This window comes from Sceloporus undulatus, chromosome 2, assembly GCF_019175285.1.
Source record: "Sceloporus undulatus isolate JIND9_A2432 ecotype Alabama chromosome 2, SceUnd_v1.1, whole genome shotgun sequence".
NCBI lineage: Eukaryota > Metazoa > Chordata > Lepidosauria > Squamata > Phrynosomatidae > Sceloporus > Sceloporus undulatus.
In genome coordinates this window covers 25,158,040-25,173,986 of record NC_056523.1, presented here as the reverse complement: position 1 = coordinate 25,173,986, position 15,947 = coordinate 25,158,040, and the positions used below count along the sequence as shown (strand labels likewise).

General features: G+C 40.9%; 1 protein-coding gene across 1 annotated transcript in view; it reads left to right on the top strand.

Annotated features, from left to right (window-relative positions):
- The first annotated feature begins 616 nt into the window (after positions 1 to 616).
- The window catches only part of LOC121920729 (peroxisomal acyl-coenzyme A oxidase 2-like), a 30,377-nt gene continuing 15,046 nt past the window's right edge, over positions 617 to 15,947 (top strand). The window contains exons 1-8 of the mRNA XM_042447889.1: positions 617 to 732; positions 4,332 to 4,510; positions 5,881 to 6,043; positions 8,337 to 8,488; positions 11,485 to 11,592; positions 12,144 to 12,263; positions 13,651 to 13,766; positions 14,975 to 15,147. Coding sequence (XP_042303823.1) covers positions 4,351 to 4,510; positions 5,881 to 6,043; positions 8,337 to 8,488; positions 11,485 to 11,592; positions 12,144 to 12,263; positions 13,651 to 13,766; positions 14,975 to 15,147 — 992 coding nt within the window. The 5' untranslated portion in view covers positions 617 to 732; positions 4,332 to 4,350. The remainder of the gene's footprint in view (positions 733 to 4,331; positions 4,511 to 5,880; positions 6,044 to 8,336; positions 8,489 to 11,484; positions 11,593 to 12,143; positions 12,264 to 13,650; positions 13,767 to 14,974; positions 15,148 to 15,947) is intronic.

Below are 15,947 nucleotides of genomic sequence, written 5' to 3'. Positions count from 1 at the left end.
TAATCCCCAGATTAGCAGTATTCATTTACGTGGAATCCCTTTGGGGCTTTTAAGGAGATGAAGCAATGGCAAGTGGTGAAATAAAGCCTTTGGCAAAGTGCATTTATGTATGAACGCCACTTTCCATCTCTGTGTTTACATTGAGCAACTTTATTTTGCAATTTTTTTGTCACAAACTGTCCTGACTCCATTCCCTGCACAACTTCCAGAACTCCCCTGCCAGCAAGTTACTTTTTTGAATTCAGAATCCTCCAGCTAACATAACCAGTGTGTGTGTGCATGTGCCTTCAAGGCACCTGCTAAGTTATGGTGACCCCATGAATTTCATATGTTTTCTTAGGCAGGGAATATTTGGGAAGCATCTACACTTCAGAAATAATCAGATTTGAGCCTTTGTTACCACTTTAAGTGCAATAGGTCCATCCTATGGAAGCTTGGGATTGGTAGTTTTACAAGGGAACTGTGTGGCATGGAACTGTAGCAAGGTACTCTTTTGTGTCAGAAGAAGGAACTAATCTTGGCAGAGGAGGGAGAGGCTGGCCAGAGGAAAGCAAGAGGAGGGCCTTTGGACTAGAGAAGGGAGCCCCGCCTGTTTCCAGCCTGCCTCCAGTTGGAGGAAGAGCCAGCCCTGGCCCTCCTCTGAAGGGAAAAGCCAGCCCTCCCTCCCTCCTGTCCTGAAGCTTCTTAGGCACTAGCCAGCCCTCCAGAGTGGAAGGTCCCTGTGGACTCTGGGTAAGTCACCTTGAAGCAGGTGGGGGCCACGTCTGAACCTGGCTGCCAACCCGGGTCTTCCTCCCTAGCAAGGGGGTTAAAGGGTGCCCCTGCACTGCAGAAATAATCCAGGCTTTGGTTGTTGTTGTTTGTTGTTGTTGATTGTCATTTCAACAAGGTCCAGCAAAAGGAAAACACAGCAATCTCATAAAAAATGATATTTTCCCAAAGATAACTTATAAAAAACTATATTGTGAACGTGTTACCAAAAACTGGTTGGGAATCACTGCAAGTTGTTGTTGTTGTTGTTGTTTACTTATAGCCTGCCTTCCTCCCAGTGTAGGGACTCAAGGCAGCTAACAACATTTACCTTGATCCATGTAGAGAGGTGTGTAAGAAATATATTATTATTATTATTATTATTATTATTATTATTATTATTATTACAATCCCCTGTAATCCACTTTAACACCGCTTTAGCTGCCCTGGTTCAAACTCCCCATCCATAGCATTGAGCCCTGACAGTTAAAGTAGTGTCAAACTGGATTATTTCTGCAGTGTGGATGTAGCAAAAGTCCCACTGGGACTTCTTTCTGAGTATTATTATTATTATTATTATGTTGTTGTTGTTGTTGTTGTTGTTACTTTTATTATTTTTACTTTTATATTATTATTATTATTGTTATTATATTTCTTTTCTTAGAATTGGGGCTCAGACCAGCTTCACAGTATTAAAAGAAATGAAAACACAATGAAAACATACTGTTCTTTTAATATTGTGAAGCCGCTCTGAATCCCAGATCTGGGGAAAGAGCAGGATACAAATAAATATGGTGGTGGTGGTGGTGGTGGTGATGTGTGTGTTGGGTGGGATCCCTGACATGAGCATAAAAGACCCACCAGGTGTCCTTGGTCGAGTCACACTCTCTCAGCCTCAGGGGAAAGGCATTGGCAAACCCCCTCTGCCACAAAAACCCCAGTCCAAAACACACTGCAGGAATAATCCAGTTTGAGACCACTTTAACTGCCCTGGCTCAGTGCTAGAGAATCGTAGTTTATTGTGGCACCAGAGCTCTCTGACAGCGAAAGCTAATTGTCACACAAAACTACAGATCCTAGGATTCCCTTGCACTGAGCCAAGGTAGCTAAAGCGGTCTCATACTGGATTATTTCTGCGGTACGGATGGAATCGAAGTCCCACTGCATTCAGTGGGACTTTTTCTGAGTACAGTAGCTGTGTGTTGAGGGTGTGATCCTCCACTTGAGCATAAAAACCCACTGGGAGACCTTGGGCAAGTCACACTCTCTCAGCCTCCAAGAAAGACAAAGGCAAACCCTCTCTGAACAAATCTTTGCCCTGAATCGGAAATGACTTGCGGCACACAACAACAACAACAACAACAATAATAATAATAATAATAATATCTTTATTTATTTATATCCCGCCTCTCCCTTCCGGGATCTAGGCGAGTAACAACAGTCCAATAAAACAGATATGCAGATAGTAATAAAATTTCCCTAATTCCCTTAACCCTCCCTCCTTCTGCTAAAATTACACATAAACATCAAGACACAATATGTACAATATCCCCAGTACAGTGTACTTTTTAACACATTTTGTAACTAAGGATCGACACAAGTGGAATTATGTTTTGGGGAGACTTGCCCTCTGAATCTGGCTTTTATTTAACTGAGTGCATCTTCTGTGTTGAAATAATGCAGTTTGACCCCACTTTAACGCTGTGGCTCTACAGAATCATGGGATTTGTAGTTTGCTGAGGCACCAGCAGGCTTTGGCAGAGAAGGCTAAAGGGCCTTGCAAAAATTACATATCCCTGGAATCCATAGGATGGAGCTACAGCACTTAAAGTGGCATCAAACTGCATTATTTCCACAGTGTAGATGCACCGTAAGAGCCAGAAGGGTGTAGTGTTGTGGTTAGATTTTTGGCCTTTAGGACTGCATCTGCACTGTAGAAATAGTCCAGTTTGACACCACATTAACTGCAGTGGCTCAGTGCTGTGGAATTCTGGGATTTGCACTTCATTGTGGCACTGAAGCTTTCTGAGAGAGTAGGTTAAAAGTCTCACAAAAATAAAAATCACAGAATTCCATCACACTGAGCCATGACAGTTAAAGCAGTGTAGAAATGGATTATTTCTGCAGTGTGGATGCAACCTAAAATAGCATAAAGGATTTCTCTTGGGTTCTTTCCTAAGAGATTTCCACAGTGTCAGAAACTGAGGAGGGGAGTGTTTTCCCTTGTGTTGGCATAGACTATAGACACACACACACATGCCCCAAGGTAGGGCGCTTGCTGGTATTTTGCAAGATCTTACCATGTGGGCGTCCTCTTCTTCTTTCGTGTTCTGAATTGAATTTATGTGAGGTGGTTTAAAAAAACGCAGATGGCTTCCCAGGCAGTACTATTTGCTAACTTAACGCTGCACAAACTGTCAGAAGAGTTATTTCCGAATCACTTCTGTCTATCCTTTTCTATACCTTTCAAAAAAAGAAAAATTGTAAAGGCAACTGTAAGCCTTGCACACGCTTTTCTAGTTGTTGCTGTGTGCCTTCCAATGGTGTCCGACTTACGGCAACCCTAAGACTACTCTATCACGTGATTTTCTTGGCAAGGTTTGTCTAGAGGAGGTTTGCCACTGCCATCCTCTGAGGCTGAGAGAGTGTGCCTTGCCCAGAGTCACCCAGTGGGTTTCATGGCTCAGCGGAGATTTGCCTCAAAGTAAATCCATAAAGCAAAATGGAGGTAATTTCCAAGTAAATGTGTATAGGAGGACATTATATTGCAGCTGTCATTTTCCTTCCCTGTTCTGACTGTGTTTGTTTATCCGGGACAAAATTCAGTTCCACGTTGGGGGCAAAACATTTGAATTTTCTTTCAGGAATCCAGACTGGTGCACAACAACAAATAAAATCTCTCACCAGTTCATTGCATCATTCTACACTGTTATAAGGGGGGATATGAAAATAATTCTCTAAATAATGCTCTATGGTCTTCCTGTCATTTCCTTTTTTTCAAATAGTTTTCTGACATTTCCCCCCAAAATAGTACCTTGAATTACTTTCCAACACTTAACTCCCCCTCCTGTGTGCATTGACTCAAAGGTAAGCATCACAGAATTCAATGGTACTTATTTCCCAGGACCATCTTTTAAAAAGCTTTTGTCCTGAGCTTTCTCTCTATGGTCCAAAACACACTGCAGAAATAATCCAGTTTGAGACCACTTCAACTATCCTGGCTGAATGCTAGGTAATTCTGGGAGTTTTGTGAGACACTGAGCCTTCTCTGTCAGAGAACTCTGGTGCCACAATAAACCCAGAATTCCCTAGCACTGAGCTAGGACACAGTTAAAGCAGTCTCAAACTAGTTTATTTCTGCAGTGTGTTTTGGACCTAAGTAATATTTAATTTGCTGTGCAATTATGAAATCTGTAACGGCGGTACAAAGTCTGGGTTTTGCAATGCTGCGCTCACTCTAAAGGTGTGCATTGCTGTCAAAAAGACTTTTTAAAAGTGAAAACAGTTCATTAATCGGTCCTCTTTGAGTTGCTGTTAGACATCACTGTAACAGCCTTCCATAACTGCTGCTGTCATTTCAGTGCTCTGTCATCATTTAAAATGGAAAAGCCGAATCTACATAAAATTTCCCCAAATTTCACTGGGCAAGGTGTGAACCCTGACCTTGCTATAGAAAGAAAAAATCCTTCCTTCAATGTAGAACGGCTTACCAATATACTAGATGGAGGTGCTGAGAGAACCCAGATCCGAAGGACAGTTGGTAAGTAAAGTGTTTTGAAGGAATGCATGGCATGCTTGTTTGATAAGTAATGATAACTGCATTATTTCTACAGTGTGGATGCATTCTTTCTCTGGATCACACACCTGCATGAACATCCCAGCCTCCTACAGTCAAGCCACTGATCTAGCTGGCTCAGGGCTAAGGAGCCTGCAGCCCTCCAAGTATTGTTGGATTCCAGCTCCCATCAGCCCTAGCCAGTCTGGCCAGTGGTGAAGCATCATGGGAGTAGTAGTTCATCTTGAGGGTCAAGATTTCCTACCCCAGTATAGCTTTTCAGTGTTACCTGCAGTGATTAGAAGCAGCCTCCCAATATTTTAGTCCTTCCCAGGCCTGCCTGGAAGTGTTTCCAATTGCAGCCAGCACTGCAAAGAACAAAAACTATGCAAGACACAGGAATGCCTCTTCTGACAAGAAATTCTCCTCTCCAAGACCTTCTTTTTCTTTAGACTCATGAGTAGATATACCAAACATCAGAGTACTAGAAGGGTTTTTTCCCCCCTTTAAAACCAATGGTCTGTATTCAGAAGCCTGGCATGACTTTTAATCTTTAGTTATTGTCAATAATGCTGCAGTTACACATCACACCACTTGCAAAACTACATATCTGTTTATCTATGCATACAGCATGACTAATGGAGAGGACATGTACAGGCAAATGTCCTATCTGTGTGTGTGTGTGTGTGTGTACATGCATGCACCTCCAGCTCATTTGTTGACTTATGGCAACCCCATGAATTTCATAGGGTTTTCTTAGGCAAGGAATATTCAGAGGTGCTTTGACCAGTTCCTTCTTCTGAAATAGAGCCTATAGCACCTAGTTTTCATTGGTGTTCTCCCATCCAAGTACTAAGCAGGATGATCCTGCTTAGCTTTCAAGATCCGGCCCACTTGCACTAGACATAAAGCATAATTGTTCAAAACGTGAATAGGTTTAATGGTTTGCCTTTCTTCTTATGAACACAGTTTCTCACTTTCCTTGCTACCACATTTAAACATGTTTCATTTAAAAAATCAACATGGAAAAAAATAGGCAGTGTGGGTGGCTGGCATTGTGAAAGCAGTGGCTAGGTGGATGCCAAAACTCTCTTTCAGGCTTAAAAAGTAGAATCAGAGATCCAAAAAGTTACCTTTTAATCCTCCAGCAGTGCTAAGGTCTGAAAGAGTAACATTTCCAGGCGCTGAGTAGAAGGGACAAAGAAATTCCTGCAGCCAATTACAAAATGTCAAGGAGTGGAGAGACTGTGTGAACAACCTTGCAAATAGGGGTACTTCTTTCTGTGCTTCATGAATGTCAATGGGTGATTCTTGTGCTGTAGCGAGCTTAAATAGCTGTTGTTTATTGCCCACAGATGCCTGGCTCCAGAGTGACCCAGAATTTAGCAGGGAAAATCAATACTTCCAGAGCCAGAATGAAAGATACGAAGGAGCTATCAGGAAGTCATTTTACCTTGCAAAAAAGATGAATGAAATGGGATGGGTTGAAGGTGGACCTCATCAGGAGTTCTGCTTTAGGTGAGTTCAAGAGGTGGCGAAACATTTCCGTTGGGGATGCTATGGCATCCTGTTCCAACAAGAGTAAAGAAATGTCTTATGGTACTACTGTAACAAATTTCTTATTGTAAAATCTTATGCTAATGTATGTATTGGCCTTGAAAATGCCTAAAATTGGGGGAAGGGTAACAGCAAATTCTACTGTTTGCCTTCAAAATTATTTTTACATAAATTGAAATGACCTACTAGAATGGAGATCCTCCAAGTGGAAGGTCTGTCCTCCAAGAGGGTATGGGATATAAGTGCCAGGTCCAGAACCAGAAAATTTTCTGAAAAAGAAGACATGTTTGGTTTCCCCACAAACCACCTATGATAGTTTGGCCGTGTTACCTCACTGTGGCAATACTGGGATAGAAGTGTTTGGGTTTAAGCCACAGGGAAAGAAGAAGCATGCCAAGGCTAAAAGGAGAACTAATCCTATATGTACATGTATGCACTTGTCTGGGACCAAGTCTCTTTGAACTCCATAAGACTTGCTTCTGAGTAAATATGTAAAAGATTATAGTCTTATAGTCCAGTGCGTACAGTATTTAGAAAAAATAATGGTCATAATATGTACCATGAATCATATTTCAAAATGTTATCCATCTTCTGTTGATTACCTAACTAATGTGTACTAACATTACTTAGGTCAGAACAATTTTTAAAAGGGGTGGTGGATGGCTGTCACAGCTGTAGGTTGAAGTCAGTTGCAGTGCTGAAATCCTGTTGGAGAGGTCAGATTATGATCCAAAGATACACTTCCATATTCTACTTCTGATGACAGTGGAATCAAGACTTTCTTCCACTCCATGTCTCATGGCAGCCCCTTATGACACCAGAAAACTGCACCAAGAGAGTCACCAAGGCACCCAGAACAGAGTTATTGTGTGTATTGGGGAAGGGGGTTCAGGAAAGTGGGGAGATAACACATTCTGGCAGAAGCAGCAGGTTTTCAGCAGAAATATGTCATTGGATCCTGGCTTTTTGTCTGATGACAAACTGATTTTGATGACAGGTTGATGACAATCTGATTTTGCAGCAGAAAATGGTAGCAATAGCACCCAGCAGAACAGTCTTCACTCAATGCAAGCTGTTTCTCAAAGTAAAAGAGGAGAACATGGCATGGGTACTAAAACCCTACTCCTGACCAATCTAAGGGAACTAGAGCAGTGTAGCTAAGCTTAAGGGACTACAGAAAAAACACATGCAGATATTTTCTCACACTAACATGAAGAAGCATCTAGGTGTGTTTCGATTTCTCTGTGTGAGTGTGTGTTTGTATCTGTCTTGCTCTGCCCCATGCCTATATTTAACCTTTTCCTAACTCGGATGCTGTCTCCTGAAGTGAGTGGGTGAGGCAAAACATGACTTCAGTGTTGTTCTATGGAGGGTTCCATATGGAGGGTTCCATATGGAGGGTTCAAAAACTAAAAACATACTTAAAGTAATGTGTGCAAAGCTTGCGCCTCCTGGAAAAGGATAGATGTCAATGTCCCCTCTGGGCCCTGATAATGACTCTTAGATGGATTTGGGGGTTGAAAATAATGAAGTTGCATACATGAGACAAAGCCCATTAAGTATAGAGATTCATCCTCTTTGAAATCCAGATTTTGCCCAGCTGCTCTGGGAACTGCACAGTACCTCACAGTACAGTCAGCCCTTCTTAGACATAGATTTTTTATACACAAATTCAAGCATCCACAGTTTGAAAATATTCAAAAAAAGTATAAATTTCAAATATCAAACCTTGATTTTCCATTTTTTATAAGGGACACATTTTTGCTATGTCATTATATTTAATGGGACTTGAGCTTCCACGGATTTTGTTATACACAGGGGATCTTGGAACCAAACCCCCAGCGTATAACAAGGGTCCACTGTATTGTACCAGTCTGAGTCAGTTTGGCAGAGTTTCCATTCATTGGAGGTAAAGACAGTTAAGCACTGATTGCTCTCTTGAGCACATCAATGAAACCATTTCCTTGTCAGCAGGAAAGGAGGTTAAACAGAAATTCTAGTTTGTACTTTGAATTGAGGCTTGGCTTGGACAGGGATCAAGGCTGTCTTGCCCTACCTTAGAGCATGCCTTCTTGCAATATGTACAGACTCTGGCAACAGACAGCTCCCTGTCTTATTTATCAATGTCTAATATATTTATAGAATATATTTATATACCTGTAACACCTTTTGCCTTTTTTGGTGGAGAGGGGTTCTGTCCATTTGTTTGACAGCCAACATCTGGAACGTAACAGCATTGTATTTCCTTTTGCAGGGCTCTTAGTTCTGATATGGCATTTAATGTGCACCGAGTCTTTCTGAAAAGCATTATGGGTTTGGGCACAGATGAACAGATTGCCAAGTGGGTCCCCTTAGCAGAAAAGTTTTACATCGCAGGAACCTATGCCCAAACTGAACTGGGACATGGTAAGTTTTCTACTGTGTTGTTGTTCTACAGACCCATGATCCTAGGCACACTTTAGTGCTGAGAATTCACTCAAAGAAGTACAATCCACTCCACCAAGATGATATATGTGGGGCAGAAGGGTGCAGCAAATTCCTCTGGTCCTCTGGGAGGAATTTGCTGCAGCCTCAAAGATCTAGGCTTTCAGCTACCTCCCAGAGGGCTTTTTCTGTTGTCACCCCAGATTATGGAACGACCTGCCGGACGAGATCCGTCAATTCACATCTTTAGACAGCTTTAAAAAGGCTGTCAAGACGGATCTCTTCCGGCAGGCCTTTCCGGGATAGATAACCCTGGCCTCAGGAACCCTCTTCTCATGAGAGTCCCCAAGGTTCTCCCTGGAAATGCTCCCGTAGTTTACTGTTTTATTTGTTTTGTTTTGTTTTGTTCTGATTTGTTTTTGTCTTGTAATAATGTGTATGTGTTAATGTTGTTTAATTTGTTGGTTTTAATTATAATTGATTTAATAATTTTTAAGGGGGGGAGGGAATTTTGATGTACAATGTATTGTATTTTATTGCTGTTAGCTGCCACAGTTGACCTCAAAGGGGCGGGATATAAATAAATTATTATTATTATTATTATTATTATTAGAATTGTCTCAGTCTCCATTTTGCTGTCAGGTTATTGTAACAAAAGACTCTGCTGCATTTAGTGGCATACAAAGTACAGCATTTTTTTTTCCAGCTCTGAGCCATCTAAACTAAGATAAGTGAATTTGATGACATTCATGAGACTTAAATGCTCTAAAGTTTGGGAAGAGTTGTGTAGGTGCAGTTTATCTAGCCAGTGTTGTGGACAGAATGATTGATGCAGATCAGGGAGATTTTGATTCAAATTTCTGACTTAGCCATGAATGTGAGTTAAGACAGGTGTTACATTTTAAGAGGTGGGGTGAAAGTGTCCTTACCATCAACATATTTGCATTTTTCTATCCTGGGACAGAAGATCTGCTTCTGTACCTTTTAAGCACAATTCCATTTGAATCAAGGAAAATGAAGCAGTATTGACAAGAGCTTGTGGCAACACCAGCAGTTCCCCTCCTCTTTCCAGTTTTCAGAGCTGTTTTGCAACAGCATTGACTCTGTGTGTGTGTGAGGGTGTAAATACAGATCTCAAAGTAATTAGTTGTAAGTAATTTGCTTCAAGTTAATGTATTACATTAAAGTTTGTTTGTTTATTTATTTATTTATTTCCCACTCTTTTCCCAGGACTGGGACTTTATGAGTGATAATTTTATTCCTTTTGTAATGTAACTGTAACTTATAATTATTTTGTAGCAGTGATTCCCAAACATTGGTCCTCCAGGGTTTTGGACTTCGACTCCCCATCCATCCTGGCCAAAAGTCAGGAATGCTGGGAGCTGAAATCCAAAACACCTGCAGGACCATTGTTTGGGAGTCACTGTTTTATGAAGTATGGCCTCAGTAATGGTGGCAGAGGAATATCAAATGTTTTGAGCTTTGGCTCATGTTACTGCCTTGTGCTGCTACAATCTCTGGCATCTCCAGGGTTGGTGTCACCCCAGTGTGGTAACTCATGTCACACCGAGGCTGCCTGACATGCACCCCAAACCCACCTCCTCTGCCAACCAGGCCACCTCTGCCACGGTGGGGTGCTGCTGCACCCCAGCAGTCCCTTTCAGAGGTCTGCTAGGGCTGGTGGCTGGGCAAGAAAGTGGTGTCATACTGTATTATTTCCACGATGTACCCTTAGTCAACCAGTTGTCTCCTCAGAGCATTACAAAAAAATTTGCATTGCACTTTACAATGCAAAACATGAAGATCAATGCAAAAATTGACTTATTAGTGGGGGAAATACAGAATGAACAAATGGTCAGAATTGTATTCAAGCCTCAGGCCAAGAGAGAAGGAGTGATTTTCTTAAGGCTATTCACAACTTCCCTATTTGCTTCACTGATCCGGTACTCTTTCCTCTTCCCTGATGCTTCAAATGGCCTGTTTTTCATTTTAGAAATATTTTAAAGTAGTGTGTATGTGTATATACGCAAGCATAAGTTGAGCAAAAAACCCTGAGAGGTTTGTGACACCTAAGTTTTTTGTAATGTTCTAAGGAGACAGCTGGCTCACGGGGAGTGCAGCTGTACTGTAGAAATAATGCAATTTGCAGCTCCATCCTGTCGAAACTTGAGATTTGTCGTTTTACAAGGTCTTGGGCCTTCTCTATCAAAGAGTGTTAGTGCCTTGCAAAACTACAAATCCCAGTATTCTATAGAATTGTACCATGGCAGTTAAAGTGATGTCAAACTGCTTTATTTCTACAGTGTAATGTAATACAGAACTTGCTAATAGATCTTTTTCAGGCAAATTCAATCAGTGTGTGATTTTTACATGGAGGTTCAAGGAAACCTTGGCTGGCATCCTGTTCAGTATTTATGATTGCTGTAAGCCAGACTTTTGTAAATTGTACAGTCATTGTAAATATGATCGTTCACATTTACAATTATGCCACAGTTGCAACAACTGCAAATGCCCGATGCTGGTGATTTTCCCTCTGTGCCTAGCTGATGGGAGGGGGCTAAATTCATCATCATTCAGCACCCTACTCTCCAGTGCCCTAGAACTTCTTTGGTTGGTGCAGCTGCCATGCTTCCAAGGTGGGTTTCAGCAGGTCAACCCAGGAGATGTAGGTACAATAACGAACCTCCACCCACCATAGCTGTGTCTGATGATGCAGGAGCACAGCCCTCTGTTTGAAAAAGAAGGGAGTGCTGGTGGTAAAGGTCCAAGGAAAATGAGTTTTAAAAAATTGATTGAAGCTTGGCAGTGACCTCAGAGTCAGGGGGGCCAAACTAGTAAAACGTACTTTTGATTGAGATTGATGTGAGAGTGGAGCTTATTGAGCAGAAAGAAACCTAATCCTGAGGAGAGTCTGTCTGCAGATTTCTTTGCTTTCAGCTACTGAATCTGCCATGTCTCTCTATCATTTTGTTGTCAAGGAACATATCTTCGGGGTTTAGAGACAACAGCTACTTTTGATGTTGCTACTCAGGAATTTATTCTCAACACACCAAGCCTCTCTGCTATGAAGTGGTGGCCAGGAGACTGTAAGTAGCAAGAGTCCAAGGGTGAGCAGGTAGGATTTTCAGACCACATTGTTGACAGATTTGACATTGATGTTTTCCTTTGGGGGTTTTCGTAGTCTCTGAGATGTGGGACTTTATAATGCAACCCCCATTCTTGCTGCAATCATACTATTGAAGGGAATACACACTGGATTGGGAGCACTCCCTACTGCACATCACTTCATTAGTACAACTGGGATGTTCTTGGCCCATCATGCTCTCTTCTGCCCTTGTCCTTAACCCCACCTATGCCTTATCCACCATACCTTTTTGTGTGTGTGTGTGTTAGTTCTTCTCAGCACAATTCTAGAGTTATGCTAAGGTAGTTTTTTAAAACTCAATAAAATAAAATAAAGTTTTTAAAAATGATTCTGGAATAGCAAAGGGGAGGAGGGACTGGGAAGAGGAGGAAACACTGAGACCATATGCCTACACAATTCCTACACCATATGCCTACACATAATATACCAACCTGTAGACTAGTACTGTGCCAGCATGATTGGGAACTTATTACACTCTCTTCTGCCTTGCAGTAGGACGAACTGCGACTCATGCTGTGGTTTTTGCCCAGCTCTACCTGAAAGGAAAGTGTTACGGCATGCATCCCTTCCTAATGCAGATCCGCAGCCTCCGAGATCATTCTCCATTACCAGGTGACTAACTCCAGGGTGTCTTGAGAGGGTAGTACTCTACAGCACCATTTTCCATTTTTTCATTCTGTGACTGCACATGGTTCTGCACTATATTGAAATGTTTAGCTGTATCCATTATGCATTCATTAAAGAGATAGAGGCTACATCTGCACTGCAGAAATAACATAGTTTGACACTGCTTTAATTGCCATGGCTCAATGCTATGGAATTCTGGGATTTGTAGTTTTGTGAGCTATTTGCCTTTTTCCTGTCAGAGAGGATTCCATAACATTGAGCCACGGTAATTAAACTGTACTATTTCTGCAGTGCTTATGCAGCCAGATTTGAATATATTATAAGATGATCATTTTTATTATTAGGAACCATGACATGTTTTGATCTGTTAATATTTTCAGGCCTTCTCCAGGAGGCTATGCAAAAGCATAGAGACCACATAAATGCATGTGTATAAAGATGATGAAATATGGACTCATTAAAATAATTGTATACTATATTATAGCCTGGATATTCTCAAATCAAAAGAGTCTGCAAAAATTTCTGATGGAGTCTCAGATAATTTATTGGCAACTGAAAATAAATGTATGAAAGGTTATAGATTTTATTCTGTTCGAGTTGTTATCTGTTACTGGTGCTGGAACATATTGACAAAATTCAAGAGCACTCATATCTGGATATAATTAGATGGGAAGAAAGGAGAATATCTAAGAACTCTAGATCTTTTTATTGAAAAGAGTGGGAGAAATTCTAACTCTTTTTTGATCTCTGAGAGGGCCAACACTTTTAAAATCTATTCATTTTTTACCAAGATCTCATCATCATTAGTCCCTATCGCCTCCAGAGCACAGAATCTCAGGTCTGTAGCAGAATTATTTTGTTCCACAAAATTAACCACTAAAACAGGTCCACCCTACAGCTCCTTAGGTTGCAAAATGTTTGCTATTCAGTTTTTTTTATAAGGCCTCATTTTTTACCTCTATAATTTTTTTGGCATTTGCTTCTTGTGATTCGGAGAGTCTATGAGATATATCATTTTTGTAGGGTATCTGGAATCGAGACATGGATGGTGTCCTATGGGCATATATGCATCCATTAGAGTACTTGGTGATGTTTGTTTTGTGTTCACTCCTGATACTCCCATCTTCTGTTTTACTTGCTTTTTATGGAATTCTTCTAGAAACTTTGTTGTCTGGTTGAATCCCCAAACTGTCCAGTCTCAGGTTCAGAAATGGTCTTACGTAGGTTCTTGGTGTTTCTTGAATCCATCAAAACATTCACACACCATAGTATTTTTCCTTTTGCAAATTTGGATACAACACATATAGTGCAACATGACATTTGGAAGTGTCTAACCTTTTAATTGTTTTTCATTGTTCCTTTTGTTCCTCAGGAGTAACGGTAGGGGATATTGGCCCCAAAATGAACTTTGAGAATGTTGACAATGGCTTTCTTATGTTGAAGAATGTTCGGGTTCCAAGAGAAAACATGCTGGCCAGATTCTCTCAGGTACATTTAGCAGATTGGGGTAAATGGGTTTTGCAAAACATCAAGGGTCTACAGTGTTTTTCACATCCATGTGATTTCTTAATCTGTTAAGGAATTTTTGTAGAATTTTGGGAATCTTCACTAGTTTGCTTTCTTTCTCATACATGTTCTTTTAAGGAATTTTGATAAAATCCGTTTACATTTACTCCTGCCCACCCCCCTTATTTAAAACCAAAAAGGGACTAGTCCTTATAGTTATGGAAGAATGTTTGAAATCTGGCAGAAACTTCAAACACTCCATCTTCTGAACTGGAACCCTGGCCTCTGATTCAACATTGACATTCCTGATTCTAAACAGGTTTTTTGTTGTTGCTGTTGTTGTGTGCCTTCAAGTCATTTCCAACTTATAGTGATCCTAAGATGAATCTATCATGGGGTTTTCCAGGACTGAAAGTGTGTGACTTGCTTACGGTAACACAGCAGGTTTTCCATGGCTGAGCCAGGATTCAAACCTGATCTCCAGAGTCCTAGTCCTGCGTTCAAACCACTACATCACACTAGCTTTTCTAAACAATATTACTGCCTGTAAATTACTCTTATATATTTCTTCTCCATCTTTCTTATTCTACATCCTGTATATCCAAATCCTAGCTTTTAACAGTATGTCAGCTTTAGAATAAGAACAGTACAGTATTCTCTGCAAATAACAGTCACAAAGAATTGCTGTTGTTTTAAAGACATTTTGGAGCACAGACTCATTATGTATACTTTCAACTCGTATGACTGATCCATTTTTTCCACTCAAAAATATTCCTGCAAGTGATTCCTGCAATTAAACCCCAAAATGATGTAATACATAATACATGCAGGTTGCTTCCCTGCAAACTATGTACTGCGGAGGGTATGTGTGTAGACTCACAAATGTTTTTATAAATATCTAGATGCAAAGCTACATAAGTGACTGATGTCAAGATTAATTGATGGATGAATGATATAGACTGTGGTTGAGATGGAGTATGCACATATTTAAGCTTACCTACCCACAAAGCAGAAAACCTCTGCGCATATTTAGTTCCCAGACATTATCTTCATTAGAAATGTTGCATTTACTTCCTTAGAGTCCCTGAAACAGACAAGCTAAGAACAAACTGCATATGTTTTCTGTAGTCTCATAATGCCTCTCCATAGCTCCTTACTTCTTTTTATTTTTAAAATGTCATCATCTCCAGGTTCTGCCAGATGGTCAGTATAAGAAACAAGGGTCTGACAAGATTAACTACTTGACTATGATCGTGGTTCGTGTGTACATGCTTCGATCTGAAGTTGTCCTGACTCTGCTAAAGGCATGCACCATTGCTATCCGATATTCTGCAGTGCGCCGGCAGTCTGAGTTAAAGCCTGGGTATGATATGAGAAAGGAGGTTTGGCAATAGTCAAAGAGTTGTCATTTTCCAGTCCCACCCTTGCTATTCTTGTTAATGATTGCTTTCTTCCTTTGGTATCATTGGTGTTGCTACCTGTTTCCCCACTTCGCCCGTTCGGTTATAAAATGACCTTATGGTTTTGTGAAAGTGGGACCCTCAGAATGAGAAAGTGACCTGCCAAAGGCTGTTCAATGAGTTCATAGCACAAATGTGATTCAAACCAGAGACTTTCCAATTTCAATGTTAATATCTTAGCATTACAGTCAGCTACCAGATTTCTGATTGCCTGTGTAAATGTTAAGTAGTAGAAATTACCTTCTGACTTTCTTGAAAATATGCAAAGACTATCCTCAGACAAACCTCTGAGTCCTTCCTTTGTTGGTCAGCTACTATTACAGTTCACAAACTGGTTGGGTCAACCCTACCATTGGGTAGAGAGTGAGGCAGCCACTTCAGTCCATAGGGCCAAGGGGCTGGAGGAGAACAGAGCTGTGTCTTGCTCCTCATGGCAGGTGTTTCTCCCCTTTAGGTCTTATGAGATTTGGTGGAGGATGGTGTACCACTGAAATGAAAAGTTAACTCTCATTTCAGTTGGTTTCTCCATATATAATGATACAGGGAAACAACTTTCAAAACGTTATTTCTTTGGATGACATCTCCCAGAATCCTGCTGCTTTCCCAAGCTTTGGTTCTTTTTCTTTGCTATAGCCTCAAAATCTGCAAATTGTCTTGGTCTGCTAGGACTGGTCTGCTTACCCCAGCTTTACTGAATGAAACA